Below are 15,381 nucleotides of genomic sequence, written 5' to 3' on the forward strand. Positions count from 1 at the left end.
GCTTGCAAAATCGTGATTCTTTGCTACCCTTTGAATGGCAGTTCAAAGAAAGCTTCTCACTGCATCCTGGTACTTGGGACAATAATAAATCTAAATAAATTGACAAAATAAAAACAAGTATTTATTTATTTATTTAGACATGCAGCACAGTAACAGGCCATTTTGGTACATGAGTCCATGCCACCCAATTACATCCAATAAGCCTACATCCCCGATACGTTTTGAATGGTGGGGTAAACCAGAGCCCCGAGTGAAAGCCCACTGAGACACGGGGAGAACACACAAACTCCTCACAGACAGCGCGGGATTTGAACCCTCAATGCACATCCGGATCGCTGGCATTTTAACAGCTTTGCGCTAACTGCGCTGCCAGATCAAAACTTTATAAGAGACTCTGATGCATCGCATGAACCCACATGACTCCAGGTTTCACTGGCCACCACAATAATTGCCCAGTGCTTAATTAAGTTTGATACTTTCATGTGGTTGCAACAGAGTGCAATGTTTATGGAGGTACCATCATTATCCAAATGACTTGTTAATTGGTTTTGGCTGGACGTTAAAGGCTTGGACATAATTCAAAGAATGGGAAACAAGTTAGTTCCTTTGGTGCCTTGATCAACATAATCGAACAAAACATGGGTCAAGCAGAAGTCCTCTCTCCATGGTCCATCTATCCTTAATCTATCACCACCTCCTCCCCACCAGTGGTCTCTCCCCTAGTCCCACTCTCATTTATCCAGTATCCCACAACCACATGGCCCCTCCCTAGCTCTTCGCCTAACTTCTCTTTCAGCTTCGCCATCTCTCCTTCTCATCCGAGTCAAAATGGTGACTGCCCAATTGTCCATTTCCCCTGACCTGCTGAGTCCCTCCAGCAACTCTTGTGCTCTTCTCTTCACTGTCAAGATCCATCTAAGGCTTACAAATCTCGGCAGAAAGCTGCATATCGAATAGAGCAGCACGCCCTGGCTCTTCCACTGGAGGCAAAGCATCTGTGAGTGATTGCACAGCTGACCAGGCCCCACTCAGGTTTCTGCCACAGTTTGTCCAGATGCTTCTTATTGATCCTGTGCATTTGCTGTAAGATTATGACCATCATTCAGTGTTTCTCACTGCAAAAATAGCCCAGAAAGTAGTTTCTGCAGCAACTTGCCCATTAAAATTCTGGTTGTTAGTTTTCCCCAGTGGGTCCAAGTTCAAAATCACACAAGAAGAAAAACAACAGGCACTTACAGCTCATAACCTATTTAGTTGCTTAATAATATTACGAGGCCAGAGGACCCATAAACCCAGCAGCAATAGATAGTCACCAAGACCAATGGTAACTTAAATATTGCTTTTAATTCTTTAAACATGAAAACAGAATCACACTTTAACTTATCACTATTGACTTAACTAACCTAACTTAACCCCCTTCTAATTCTATGCACACGTGTATGTAATGTGTGTGTAAGTTCAGCAAAGTTCTTTGGTTCACAGCCCAATCTCACTTCTCATTCCTCCAAGTTCACTGGTTGCAGGCAATTCTTATAGTGCGCACAGAATTTGACATTTATAAAGTTCACCAGGCTTTGGTGCTCGAAAGGTAAATGGTTACCGCTCAGGAAGGTCTTTGTTGGTTTTTAGAGAGAGATGTGTTGTTCCAGGACACCCACAACTGATTTACTTCCATCAGCCACTTCAGTGTCTTGCTGACGAAACTTGCCCCCTTCAGGGTTCTCCAGATGATATCCTCTTTCTTTCAGGTCACCACAGAGTTCCTTTCTTTTGCACATTCCAAGTGAAACATTAGACACCCAGTCCTCTCCTCTTGCATGAACCACAAGGGATTTGACCAGGATGTCTTACAAATGGGGCTTTCCAGTCCCAGCTACTTCTGCTAGCTGTAAAACTGTGTGTGTGTGTGTCTCTCTCTCTGAGAGAAAGCATGTTTGACTCTCTCTGCTTGTAAACCCACATGACCCTCTTGGAACAACAAGTTCTCTTCCAGACAATCTGAAGCTCCAACAAGATCTTTCATCTGTTACCTTTTGTAAACAACAATCCATTAGTGAAGTCTCTTGAGCACCTCCAAAGCTCTTGCAAAAGCTGTGGAGCTGATATGTCTAGCATAAGCAGAACTCCAGTAGTTCAAGTAATATGAACTCAACCTACAAGTGTTTATATGTAATTTACTCTAACAAACCTTTCCCAATTTATCTCCCAAAACATATCGATATACTCTGTCACAATAAGTTCTCTTTTCCTCTACTGGCATCAAATGGAACATCCTCTCGTTTCAAGGCAGCTGCAAGCTTAGACAAGAATCGCAATTAATGGGCTTCCAGAACAAATTTGATTTTGTGCACCTTCTTAAAAAAGTTTTTACCTTTCAGACTCAGAAACCACAACTCACCTCTGTGATTTCGAAGTTCAGCTGGACATTGGTAACATCATTTGGCATACCTCCTTTCATTATCTCCATCAGGTGATCAGCTGCTGAGATGCCAGGTGCCATGATTTTCCCTGATCTGGCTGACTCCATGGGATCTTCTGTTTAGTCATGAAACAAAGAGTATTAGTAAATAAAATATTGAAATTCATCTTATTAATATAGCAACAATGTGTTTGCTCAGAAAGTGTCTCTTTGTAAGGTGTAATTTCTTTGTTTAGATGTTCAGAGCCACACTTGTCACTGACTTCAACCTTGCATATTTTTATCAGGTCAAGGAGTACTTCACACTTTCTAAATAAAAGCAAAATAAGCACAGCATTGCTGTTTTTAAATTAGTTGAATAAAAAGTGGAAATTAACCAGTATGGAGACAGACTTGAAGAAATTGTTCAATTACAGACATTAATGTAATGGATTTTAGACTTAACAACCAAATACTTCTAATAAAGCATTGGACAGTTAAGTTAGAGTTCTGGGTCAGGCATTGTTCCTCAGTAGAATGTTCTAACTGTAAAACATTATCTACTGATGTCTTTTATTGTTAATCCAGAAGCAACAAGAATTGTACAAGATTAGAGTTGTGGGTACCTGGAATGCCTGGGATTAGTGGTGGAGGCTGACACAATGGGGGCATTTAAGACACTCATAGACAGACACATGGATGAAAGAGAAATAGAGGGTTTATGGGTTTAGTACTTTTTTTTAGGATGGAATGTATGGATCGGTACAACATCGAGGGCCCAAGGGCCTGTACCGTATTGTTCTATATTCTAAGTGCCTGATCAGGACGCATCTAATGGCTCTCCTCACAGATGACTGGAAATTAAACACATGTGGATCAATATCATTGTTCATAGTTCACTGGCTTTATTTTGATTGCGAAACCTTCAAGGTTTCCTCAGGAAGTGAATATCAAGCAAATATTTGATTACTTTTTCTTTCATCCTTCAATGCTTTCCCTGAACTTGGCTTTTTGCTGCCTTCACCGAGGTTTTGCTCAATGACCTTCATCAGAACAGTTATGTCTTCCTCACTGAGTGCAACCTGAAACAGAGCAGCAAGTTGAACAACAGGCCACCAAAGGACAGACATTTTCAGAAATATGACAACTTGTTCAGGATTGTTAACAAAACCACTTGTGATGGATGCAAGACAATTTTTTAATCCAGTCTTCCCCATTTAAATTTTTTAAAATTTAAATTTAGACATAGAGCACAGGCCCTTCCAGCTCACAAGCCCATGCCACCCAATACATCCAATTAACCTACGTATGTTTTAAAGGATAGGAGGAAACCAGAGCCCACCCACACACACACTGGAAGAGCACACAAACTCCTTGCAGAACCTGGTCAGTGGCATTGCAACAGCGTGGCGCTAACTGCTATCTTTACCGTGCTGCCGGTGAATTGCTTACATATAACTGTGATAAAGAGAACAGTACATCCCCTAAAATTTTGTCTCATTTTCAATGAAAAATTAGAGACGCTGCACTTGATCCTCTCTTCCAAATTATTAATATATATCATGAATAGTTGCGGGCCCAGCACTGATCACTGTGACACTCTGCTCTCCAGATTAACGTAAGAGGGCATTCCCCACAACTTTTATCTTTCCACCCCACTGAGGTTGCTTAAGCCTCAGTTACACAAATGGAATAAATTTTGGATACCTTGGAGACGACACACCAATGAGGACAGAAATTGCAAATATGTGGAAGCTTTCACTCCAGCAAAGAAAAGGTTGTCATATGCAACGAGAAAAAATATCCTCCAATGACCATGCTTGTAGCTTAATGTGCATACCTCGAGAAGGGCTCAGGCCTGAAATGTTGATTACGTATCCTTACCTCCTATGGAAGGTGCAAGGCCTGCTCAGATTCACCAAATTTCTGTGTTTTTACTACAACCGTAGCATTTGTAAACTCTTGTGTTTTACTCAAATAGACTTTTAAGTACAATTTTGCACTACTTTTCCCAACCATTTAGATGTTGCACAAATATACATATGCACATAAACGTGTGTGTGCGTGCGTGCGCGTGCATGCATGTGGGCATAAAGGGCAGGCAATTATAAGTCAATTGGTTTAATGTCTGTACTAGGGAAATGCTTTAAGTTATAATTATGGAAGAAATTGTTGCATCAGAATTGCAGGTCATGTTTGACAAATTTACTGGTGTTTTTTGAGGATGTAACGAGCGCATTGGATAGAGGGGAACAGGTGTTAGACAAAAAGCTTATTCAAAAGATGAGGATGGATGAAGTTGAGGGAAAAGTATTAGCATGGATGGAGGATTGGTGAATCAATAAAAGGCAGAGTGTTTGGAAACTGGATGTTTCTTTAATTGGAGAGCAGAGTGTCACAGTGATCAGTGCTGGGCCCGCAACTGTTCATGATATATATTAATAATTTGGAAGAGAGGATCAAGTGCAGCGTCTCTAATTTTGCTGATAACACTAAACAGATTAGAAAAGCCCGCTGTGTCCAGGATACACAGAGATAGAGGTAGGTTTAGTGAGTGGGCAAGAGCCTGGCAAATGGAACACAATGTTGGTAAATGGGAGGGAATCCATTTTGGAAGAAAAATAGTCGATGAGATTATTATTTAAATGATTAAAAATTGTGCAGAAGGACTTGGGAGTGCCTGTGCATGAATCACAAAACATGAGTTTGCAGGTGCATCAGGTAATCAAGAAGGCAAACAAACTGTCAGTCTTCATTGCTAGAGGGTTTACATGTAAGAGCAGGGAGTTTCTCCAGCATCCGTTCAGTATACTGGTAAAGCCGCACCTGCAGGAGTTGGTGCATTTCTATGCTCCTTAATTAAGAAAGTTATATTGGCTTTGGAGCTTAGTGTAGATTTACAGAAAACACTCGATGGGCCTAGTGGCCTCCTTCTGTTCCAGCTTGATTGCAGAGATGATGGAGTTTGTCTATGAGGAAAGATTCAAGTCACCTGTGATGATATTTGATGGAATTGAGTAGAATACGAAAACTATAAAAGGGATAGATAAGATAAAGCCAGGAAACGTTTCTGCTGGCAAGTGAGGCTGGAAACCAGAGGAAATAGCCTCAAGATTCAATGGAGAAGATTTAGAATAGAGCTAAAGAATTTCCCAAAGAGCAGCAAATCAGTGAAATTCTGTGTCCGAGGAAGAAATAAAGGGAGCGTCATTTAATATATTTAATACAGAATTAGCTCTTTGCATAGAAGAGGAATTAAGGGTTATTGAGAAAAGGAGGTAGGTGGTGCTGTCCACAGTCAGATTAGCCATAAGTTTATTGAATGGCAGAGCAGGCCCAAAGGGCCAGTCGGGTGACTCCTTCTCCTTTTCCCTGTGCTTTTATATTAACACTGTAATGAGCTGCAAGAAAAGCATCAACATTGAAGACAGGTGAAGCAAGAACACATCTAAACAAAATTTCAAATGAAGTATTCCCAGAGGAGGACACACAATAAGCAGCGGGTACTACAAAGGCAAATGTCTACTGATACACTACATCCTACTGTCACGGTGGCAGTGACTAGATACAACTGTTTATTTTCAATATGTTGTTAATATAGCTCTGCCACACTTGGGAGTGTGGAAAAAGGAAACACCACATCAACTTCCTGATAGTTGGAGCAAAAAATATCTTAAGAATACTATTATCAAGTATCATCTGGCACTGATATCATTTAAAGCATTGCTGCCTGTGTCCAAGCTCATATGAAGACCTTTAGCATAAAAGCACAATGAAATGTTCACATAACAAGCCTTTCTCACATTAATAGTTTTCAAATCTCCTTTGATTTCCACGCTGGGGATTTTGTGATACCAGCCTGCCGCCAAATTCCTCTGTACTGTCAGCTGCAAGTTGATGGGCTGCAAGAATTCAATGTCAGCCTGAGGTGTTCTGGTCTGCAGTACTGTCCTGTAGGAAAAAAAATACTGGTCAATCAAAAAGATAATCGTTCAATTCAACTATTTTAAAGTAGCTCATTACTTTTCACAACTTAAGATGGGTATAGAGAGAGTAAATGCAAGTAAGCTTTTTCCACTGAGGACATGGGTTAAGGTTAGGGGGAACATGAGGGGGAAATTCTTCACATAGAGAGTAGTGGGGGTATGAAACGAGGTGCCAGCTGAAGTGGTGAATGGAGACACAATTTTAACATTTAAGAAAAATGTGAAAGGTACATAGATTGGAGGGGCATGGAGGGCTATGGACTGGGTGCAGGCCAGTGCGACTAGACAGAATAATAGTGCAGTGCTGACAAGAAGGGTTGAAGGGCCTATTTTCTGTGCTGTAATGTTCGATTGTTCTAAGATCTTGATTGAATATCCAGAATGCATGACCTACTGACAGCACAGATATCGATATCTCTATGACAGCATCAGTTGTCAATCACTGAGCCTGCCATTGTCCACCTGCTCGCTCACCAGCATCTTGGGCCCCTCATCACAACATGCTCCTGACCCTGAGCAATCTACTGTGACGGAGTATATAGATATGTTTTGGGGAGATAAATTGGGAAAGGTTTGTTAGTTGTAGGTCACATACAAACACTTTAAAACAGATCTTATTTGAAATACTGGATCTCTGCTAATGCTAGACATATCGGTCCCATAGCCTTTGCAAGAGCTTTGAAGAGTGCTCAAGAGACTTCACTAATTGATTGTTGTTTACAAAAAGGCAACAGGTGAAAGAGCTTGTCGGAGCCACATATTGTCTGGAAGGGAATTTGCTGTTCTAAGAGGGTCATGTGGTTTTGCAAACAGAGAGTGTCACAATACAAAGGAACAGAAGCAAGCCACTAGGCCCATCAAAAGTGTTCTGTAAATCTACACTAAGCTACTCGACACTAGTTCCAATTTCCGGCCTTTTCCCCCATATCTCTTGATGCCCTCACTAATGAGATACTTGTCTATTTCTTGTTTAAATACTCCCAGTGATCTGGTTTCTACTGCTGTATGTAGCAGTGAGTTCCACAGATCCATGACCCTCTGGCTAAAGAAGTTCTTCCTAATCTCTGTTTTATATGGATAACTTTAATTTTAAGACTATGTCCTCGATTCACCCACCAAGGGAAACATCTTACCCGCATCCATCCTAACTAAACCTTTCAAATACCAAATGCCTCTATGAGATCTCTCTCATTCTCCTATACGCCAATGAATACAACCCAAGAGCTGCCAAACGATCCTCATACATTAGCCCTTGCATTCTGGGAATCATCCTAGTAAATCTCCTCTGCACCCTCTCCAACATCACATCCTTTCTAAGATAAGGCGCCTAAAATTGCACACAGTACTCCAAATGAGTTCTCACCAATGCCCCATAGAGCCTCATCAACACCTTTACTCTTGTACAATATTCCTCTTGAAATGAATGCCAACATAGCATTCGCCTTCTTCATTACCAATTTCACCTTGTCATTAACTTTTAGGTTTCCCTGTACGAGGTCACCCAGGTCCCTTTGCACATCCGAGGTGTGAATTTTCATCCCATCCAAATAGTATTCTGCCTGTTTGTTTCCACTGCCAATATGTTCAACTGTTCATTTCTCTATGTTAAATCTCATCTGCCATAATTTTGCCCAGTCTCCTAATCTGTCTATATCCTTCTGCATCTTTACGGTTTCTAATACACTTCCTACTCCGCTACCTATCTTGGTGTCATCCACAAATTAAGCCGCAAAACAGTTCATACCACAATCCAAATCGTTAATATAAATTGTAAACAGCAACGGCCCCAAAACTGACCCCTGCGGAACACCACTAGTTACAGGCAGCCATCCAGAACAGGCACCCTTAATTTCAACCCTTTGCTTCTGGCCTATCAGCCATTTTTCTATCCACTTTAATAACTTCCCTGTAATTCCATGGGCCCTCATCTTATTTAGCAGCCTCATATGTGACAACTTATCAAAAGCCTTTTGAAAATCTAAACAGATAACATCCACAGCCTCTCCTTTGTCTATCTTACTTGAGATTTCGTCAAAAAATTCTAATAGGTTGGTCAGGCAGGATCTACCCTTTAAAAAACCATGCTAACTTAGACCTATCCTGTCATGCATCTCTAGGTATTTCATAACCTCATCCTTGAGGATTGACTCTAATGTCTTCCCAACCACCGACGCCACAGACTAATCGGCCCATAGTTTCCTTTTTTCTGCCTCCCACCTTTCTTAAACAGCGGAACCACATTTGCGACCTTCCAATCCTCTGGAATCTCTCCAGAGTCTATCCTTTTCTGGAAGATCATTGCCAATGGATCTACAATCTCAAAAGCCACCTCTTTCAAAACCCGAGTATGTGAGAGAGAGAGAGAGAGAGACAAAGATCACTTCCACGGTGTTACAGCCAGCAACAGCTGCTGGGACTGGAACAGGACAAGCTGGCAAGCTTGTGGAAAACCCCACTTGGAAAACGCGTTGAGTTCTTTGTTCAGCCTGGTCAAAGCCCTTATGGTTCATGCAAGAGGAGAGGGCTGGCTGTCACTTGAATTAAGAGAAACAATAAAGGACTCTCTTTCAGGTCACCATGAAGGTTATCATCTGGAAAATCCTGACGGGGCCAGGTTTTCACTGGAGTGGTTGATTAAAAAGAAATCAGTTGTGGATGTCCTGGAACAACAAATCTTTCTCTGAAAACCAACAAGAACCTTCCTGAGCGGTAACATTTACCTTTCAAGCACCAATGCCTGGCGAACTTTAGAAATGTTAAATTCTGTGCACAGTATAAGAATTGCCTGCAACCAGTGAACTTGGAGGAACGAGAAGTGAGATTGGACTGTGAATCAAAGAACTTTTCTGAACTTACACACACATTACGTACACATGCGCTTAGAATTAGAAGGGGATTAAGTCAGGTTATCGATTGCGATAAGTTAAAGTCTGATCTGTTTTCATGTTTAAAGACAATTAAAAGCAACTTTTGTTTAAGTAACCATTTGTCTTGGTGAATATCTACTGCTGCTGGATTTTGTGATTACCATAAGCCTTCTTAACTGTCATCACCTTGAGATATATGGATTTGGACCCCAAGGTCCTTTTGCCCAACCTCTCCATCCAGCTCATACCCTCTAATCCAACCAATATCCTGGTCAACCTCTTCTATACCCCTTCCAAATCCTCTACTGTAAATGAAACAACTAGAACTGCACACAACATTTCAAGTAATCTAACCAATGTTTCATATATCAGCAGTAGGACTCAGTTACTTTTATACTCAATGCCACATCCAATGAAGCAGTGCATACAATACACATTTTTTATCACCCTAACTACTTATGCGACCATTATCAAAGATCTATAGACCTGAAGCCTCCCCCAAGCTGAACCTTCTGCACACCAATCCTGCCATTTACTGTAACCTCTCCTGTTACATTTGACTTCCCAACGTGCAACACCTCTCACTTGCCTGGATTAAACTCCATCTGCCATTTCTTTGCCCATATCTGAAACAGATTTATACAATATTGTATTCTATGATTGCCCTGTGCACTGTCCACAGCTCCACCAATATTAATTTTATATGCAAATTTATTTAACAACCTTTGATTTTGACCTACCTTTTCATCCAGGTCATTTCTATAAATTACAAGCAACAGAGGTCCCAATACCAATCCTTGTGGAACTCTACTGTTTGCAGGATTCCAGCCAGAATAATACCCTTCCACCTCTACCCTCTCTCTTCTTTGGACCAACCAGTTCCAAATCTAAACTACCAATTCACTGTGCATTTGTGCCTTCCAGATCAGCCTGCCATGAGGGACTTTGTCCAACTAAAAGTCCATAGAGTCAACATCCACTGCCCTACCCTTCTGCTGCTTTCTAAATGATTTACAAAGCTTACCCAATACTGTGCAGCATTGCCTTTTAAAGTAATGACCAGATAAGAAAGTCAGAAGTATTCTCTGTCAGGTGCCAAGAATACCAGAACTCGCCTAAAATAATTCTTTCTGACCTAGGGATTTACTCATCTGCTCTTGGTGATCCTTTATTCTTATAAGCATTGTGGGAATGTAGCAACATGAAATTAATGGTCAAAATTCATGAGCTGCAAGCTGAAAAGATTTCGCTCGGTTGGTTTTATACCAATGACACAAAAACTCCAGACACCCGAGAGGCGGAAGATGCTGGAAACTGGAGAAACACAATCTGCGGGGAGCTCAGTGGGTCAAGCAATGTCAGCGGGAGAAAAAATCCTCAACGTGATGAAAGATTCTGACCCGCAATGCTGACGACTGGTTCTTCTACCTCCGAATTCCTGCAGCATATTGTGTTTTGCAACATATGTCGGATGTTACATTTTTTGCCCTGCCTGGTTAGCTTCGAAGGCCAACGCTCTCCACGCTACTGCTGCACTTTCACTTTTCATTCTGCACCAGGCATTAATAGCGGCAAAATGCTTGACAACTTGGGAGAATATTTCACAATCATCAGTTGCACCCTAAGAACTCTCATAAAAGGACGTGTTTGCCCTAATCCATTGAAATAAACTTTAATACTGATATACTTCTACAAGCTTTAATTTTTGGAGAGAGGGAGCAGCAAACATCTTTAAACAAGTGCAGGAGTTGGTCATGAGACAATGAATTTCATGACTTGTTCATGACAATAAATTCTGATTTTATCCCGTTTTCCTGCTGGGACCACGACAGCAGCTGCGCTGCCAAACTCCACCACTCCAGCGGCTGCGCTGCCAAACTCCATTCTGATTTTATCCCATTTTCCTGCTGGGACCACGAGAGCGGCTGCGCTGCCAAACTCCATTCTGATTTTATCCCATTTTCCTGCTGGGACCACGAGAGCGGCTGCGCTGCCAAACTCCACCACTCCAGAGGCTGCGCTGCCAAACTCCATTCTGATTTTATCCCATTTTCCTGCTGGGACCACGAGAGCGGCTGCGCTGCCAAACTCCATTCTGATTTTATCCCATTTTCCTGCTGGGACCACGAGAGCGGCTGCGCTGCCAAACTCCATTCTGATTTTATCCCATATTCCTGCTGGGACCACGACAGCGGCTGCGCTGCCAAACTCCACCACTCCAGAGGCTGCGCTGACAAACTCCATTCTGATTTTATCCCATTGTCCTGCTGGGACCACGACAGCGGCTGCGCTGCCAAACTCCATTCTGATTTTATCATGTTTTCCTGCTGGGACCATGACACCGGCTGCGCTGCCAAACTCCACCACTCCAGCGGCTGCACTGCCAAACTCCATTCTGATTTTATCCCATTTTCCTGCTGGGACCACGAGAGCGGCTGCGCTGCCAAACTCCATTCTGATTTTATCCCATTTTCCTGCTGGGACCACGAGAGCGGCTGCGCTGCCAAACTCCATTCTGATTTTATCCCGTTTTCCTGCTGGGACCACGACACCGGCTGCGCTGCCAAACTCCATTCTGATTTTATCCTGTTTTCCTGCTGGGACCACGACACCGGCTGCGCTGCCAAACTCCACCGCGACAGCGGCTGCGCTGCCAAACTCCATTCTGATTTTATCCCATTTTCCTGCTGGGACCACAACACCGGCTCTGCTGCCAAACTCCACCACAACAGCGGCTGCGCTGCCAAACTCCACCACTCCAGCGGCTGCGCTGCCAAACTCCACCACTCCAGTGGCTGCGCTGCCAAACTCCATTCTGATTTTATCCCGTTTTCCTGCTGGGACCACGACAGCGGCTGCGCTGCCAAACTCCACCACGACAGCGGCTGCGCTGCCAAACTCCACCACGACAGCGGCTGAATCACTGATGATTAATGAAGTTGTCTCTTTCTCCTCAGAAGGCCTGAGGGAAGGAAGACCCAATTTCCCAGCACCCACTTCTGAAGTTATTTGTTGCATTTACAGACTCGTGGTTTTCCAGTCTTGATGACAACTGGCAAGTAGTGAGGTGAGTCAATTCCATGTTACAGCTAAATTCTGTCCTCTTCTTATCTCCATGATTGACAACAAAAAATTGCCTTCCTATTGATCACAAAGGCAAGTGATAGTATTGTATGGTTCCCCCACCCCTCTTCTCATACAAGTGTAGCACTCAGGTGACCCTCACAGTTACAGGTCCTTCTGGCCCACGAGCCCATGCCACCCAAATATCTCAATTGACCCACAACCCCCACAGGTTTTGAATGTTCCGTGCCATTGTTCACAAATGCCTGCAGACACTGGGATTGTAGTTAAGACACTGAAGTGCTGGCGAAATCATCAGGCTCCGCAGGGCTCAGGCCTGAAATGTTGGGTTATATATCTTTGTCTCCTGTGAACACAGCGGGACCTGGTGAGCTTCAGCAGCACCTTCTGTGCACTACTGCAAAATGTATGCATTTGCAATGAGAAAACTGAATTCAAAACAATTTGTGTGAACACGAGCATCAATTGGCCCTTTGCTCTATCCATTTTTCTTTTAGATCATGGTTCATCTGCAGCTAAACACTAATCTTCTCTTTGGCTTGGCTTCGCGGACGAAGATTTATGGAGGGGGTAAAAAGTCCACGTCAGCTGCAGGCTCGTTTGTGGCTGACAAGTCCGATGCGGGACAGGCAGACACGATTGAAGCGGTTGCAGGGGAAAATTGGTTGGTTGGGGTTGGGTGTTGGGTTTTTCCTCCTTTGCCTTTTGTCAGTGAGGTGGGCTCTGCGGTCTTCTTCAAAGGAGGTTGCTGCCCGCCAAACTGTGAGGCGCCAAGATGCACGGTTTGAGGCGTTATCAGCCCACTGGCGGTGGTCAATGGGGCAGGCACCAAGAGATTTCTTTAGGCAGTCCTTGTACCTTTTCTTTGGTGCACCTCTGTCACGGTGGCCAGTGGAGAGCTCGCCATATAACACGATCTTGGGAAGGCGATGGTCCTCCATTCTGGAGACGTGACCCATCCAGCGCAGCTGGATCTTCAGCAGCGTGGACTCGATGCTGTCGACCTCTGCCATCTCGAGTACTTCGACGTTAGGGATGTAAGCGCTCCAATGTAACATCCATTGGAGCGCTTACATCCCTAACGTCGAAGTAAACACTAATAGAGAGTGGCAAAACGCTAACCTTCTGTAAAATTAAATTCCAAGCCAATCCTATATACTCTGAAATTTCTCAAGAAAGTTTCACTTCAAACTGTTTAAATACACAACACATTTGGAGCCAAAGATGCCGCAAATTAAAATTTACCTTGAAAGTTTGAGCTGTGTCAGGTTTATATCCATGACGTCCAAGACAGGTGGGACAGAGAACTGGTTGCCTGGGATCAGAGTGAACCGATTCTGAACAGTAATCAATCCCAAATCTGCCACCAAGGCATTCATAGAAATGGAGGATTCAGGAATAATTATAACTGGTGCTTTCAAATTAATGTCCATTGCCAGTCGGAAACTCTTCTGGGCAAAATCTTTCACGCTGGAGGCGGCCTTTTCTGCTGCCTGGGCTGTGGCTGCACTCAATGGCTGCCTTGCTGCTTGGAAGTTGTCAAAGAAGTTCTATGGTAAATAGATCAAGAGTTAGTTCAAATCACTTGTTCATTGCTCGTTGAGCAAAGGAGAAAACATTTTACATACAACAAATTTAAAATGTGTACAAGTTTTGCCATTCAAGTAATTTTCAGGTCCTTGTGTCAACAAATAGCAGCACCACTGCAAATCACTGGTGGGGAGGAACTACAATAGAATACAGAACTTTACAGTTCAGTACAGGCCCTTCGGTCCACGATGATATAAACGCCCCCCAACCTCAGAACCCTTAATTTTTCTTTCATCTATGTCAAAGTGTCTCTTAAATGTTCCAGCTTCCACCACTGTCCCTGACAAGGCATTCCAGGCACCCACAACTTACCCCTGATGTCTCCCCTAAACCTTCCTCCCCTCACTTTGTAGCGATGTCATCTGGTGTTTGCTATTGCCACCCTGGGAAAAGGTGCTGGCTGTCTATCTTACCTGTCCCTCTCAGAATCCTCTAATCAATAAATGGGTGAAAATTGCAGACCATGCAACAGATGAGAAGAAAATCCAAATTGAAGATATCATTTTTTTGGTCCAAAATGTACTAAAATCCTCCATAAATATTGTGTGTGAACATTTCCATCAAACATGAATGTGCGCATAGACCCATGAAACTGGAGATAACCAGGCCCAAAACGACTGCCTTTTTCCTCCGATGGGTGCTGTGCAACCTGCTACGGTTTCTCCAGCACTTCTGTGTACTCCCCTCGAAAACGGAAAAATCCAGATCCAGGAATCGGGGAGACTGGATGCATACATGCATGACAATAAATGGAATCTTGAATCTTGTGTGGTTCAACATTCAAAAACAGTCCAGTGTCATTGTGACACAGGGAATAATCAAGGATTATACATCAAGTCAAAACTAAATCAGATTACCTTTATTTTTACAGGATACCCAATCAGACCATCAAAAAGCAAAAAAAAAAATACAGATGTTAAAACACTCTGTGGTGAAAGAAGTCAGGTTAATGACCTCTCATCAGAGTTTTGAGAATTTTTGGGAAGCACGGTTAGCAGAACGCTAGTACAGCGCCGGCAACCTGGGTTTGAACCTGATGCTATCTGTAAGGATCTTGTATGTTTCCTCATGCTTGCATGGGTTTCCTTATGTTAATTAGAATATTTGGGTGGCACGGCTTGTGGCCGGAGTCTGTTACAGTCTGTATGTCTTAATTTTTTTTAAAATATCAGTTACGGTGCAAGGTCATTGACCGCAACAATTGGCCCTGCTACTCTGTCCACCTGATGCACCATGAGTTCAACTTTTATTTAGATTTGACCGAAAATTTCTTCAGGTTTTCTTTTTAACAAAAAAAAACTGGGAGAGCTCCTTCTGTTGAAAAAAAAAATCACTTTTGAATCTTTCATACTGATCTCAACAGCCAAAGGGATCTAGCTTCACAGTTTTATCCAAACACATGCCCACACCTATTCTCTCATCGCCATTCGGGGCCTTAAACAGTCCCTCAAAGCGA

The 15,381-nt window shown here is 42.9% G+C and overlaps 1 protein-coding gene across 6 annotated transcripts in view; it reads right to left on the minus strand.

Annotated features, from left to right (window-relative positions):
• vps13c (vacuolar protein sorting 13 homolog C) overlaps positions 1 to 15,381 on the minus strand; it is a 425,868-nt gene that overhangs the window by 221,025 nt on the left and 189,462 nt on the right. For all 6 annotated transcript variants that reach the window (XR_011346402.1, XM_069902927.1, XM_069902926.1 and 3 more), the window contains 4 exons: positions 13,581 to 13,885; positions 6,202 to 6,349; positions 3,369 to 3,480; positions 2,399 to 2,535 (listed from right to left, as the gene is read on the minus strand). Coding sequence is in view for 5 of the 6 variants with exons in the window: in XM_069902927.1 (XP_069759028.1) it covers positions 2,399 to 2,535; positions 3,369 to 3,480; positions 6,202 to 6,349; positions 13,581 to 13,885 (702 nt within the window). In the remaining variant the exon portion in view is untranslated. The remainder of the gene's footprint in view (positions 1 to 2,398; positions 2,536 to 3,368; positions 3,481 to 6,201; positions 6,350 to 13,580; positions 13,886 to 15,381) is intronic.

The sequence above is a fragment of the Narcine bancroftii genome, chromosome 11, assembly GCF_036971445.1.
Source record: "Narcine bancroftii isolate sNarBan1 chromosome 11, sNarBan1.hap1, whole genome shotgun sequence".
In the NCBI taxonomy this organism is placed as follows: Eukaryota; Metazoa; Chordata; class Chondrichthyes; order Torpediniformes; family Narcinidae; genus Narcine; species Narcine bancroftii.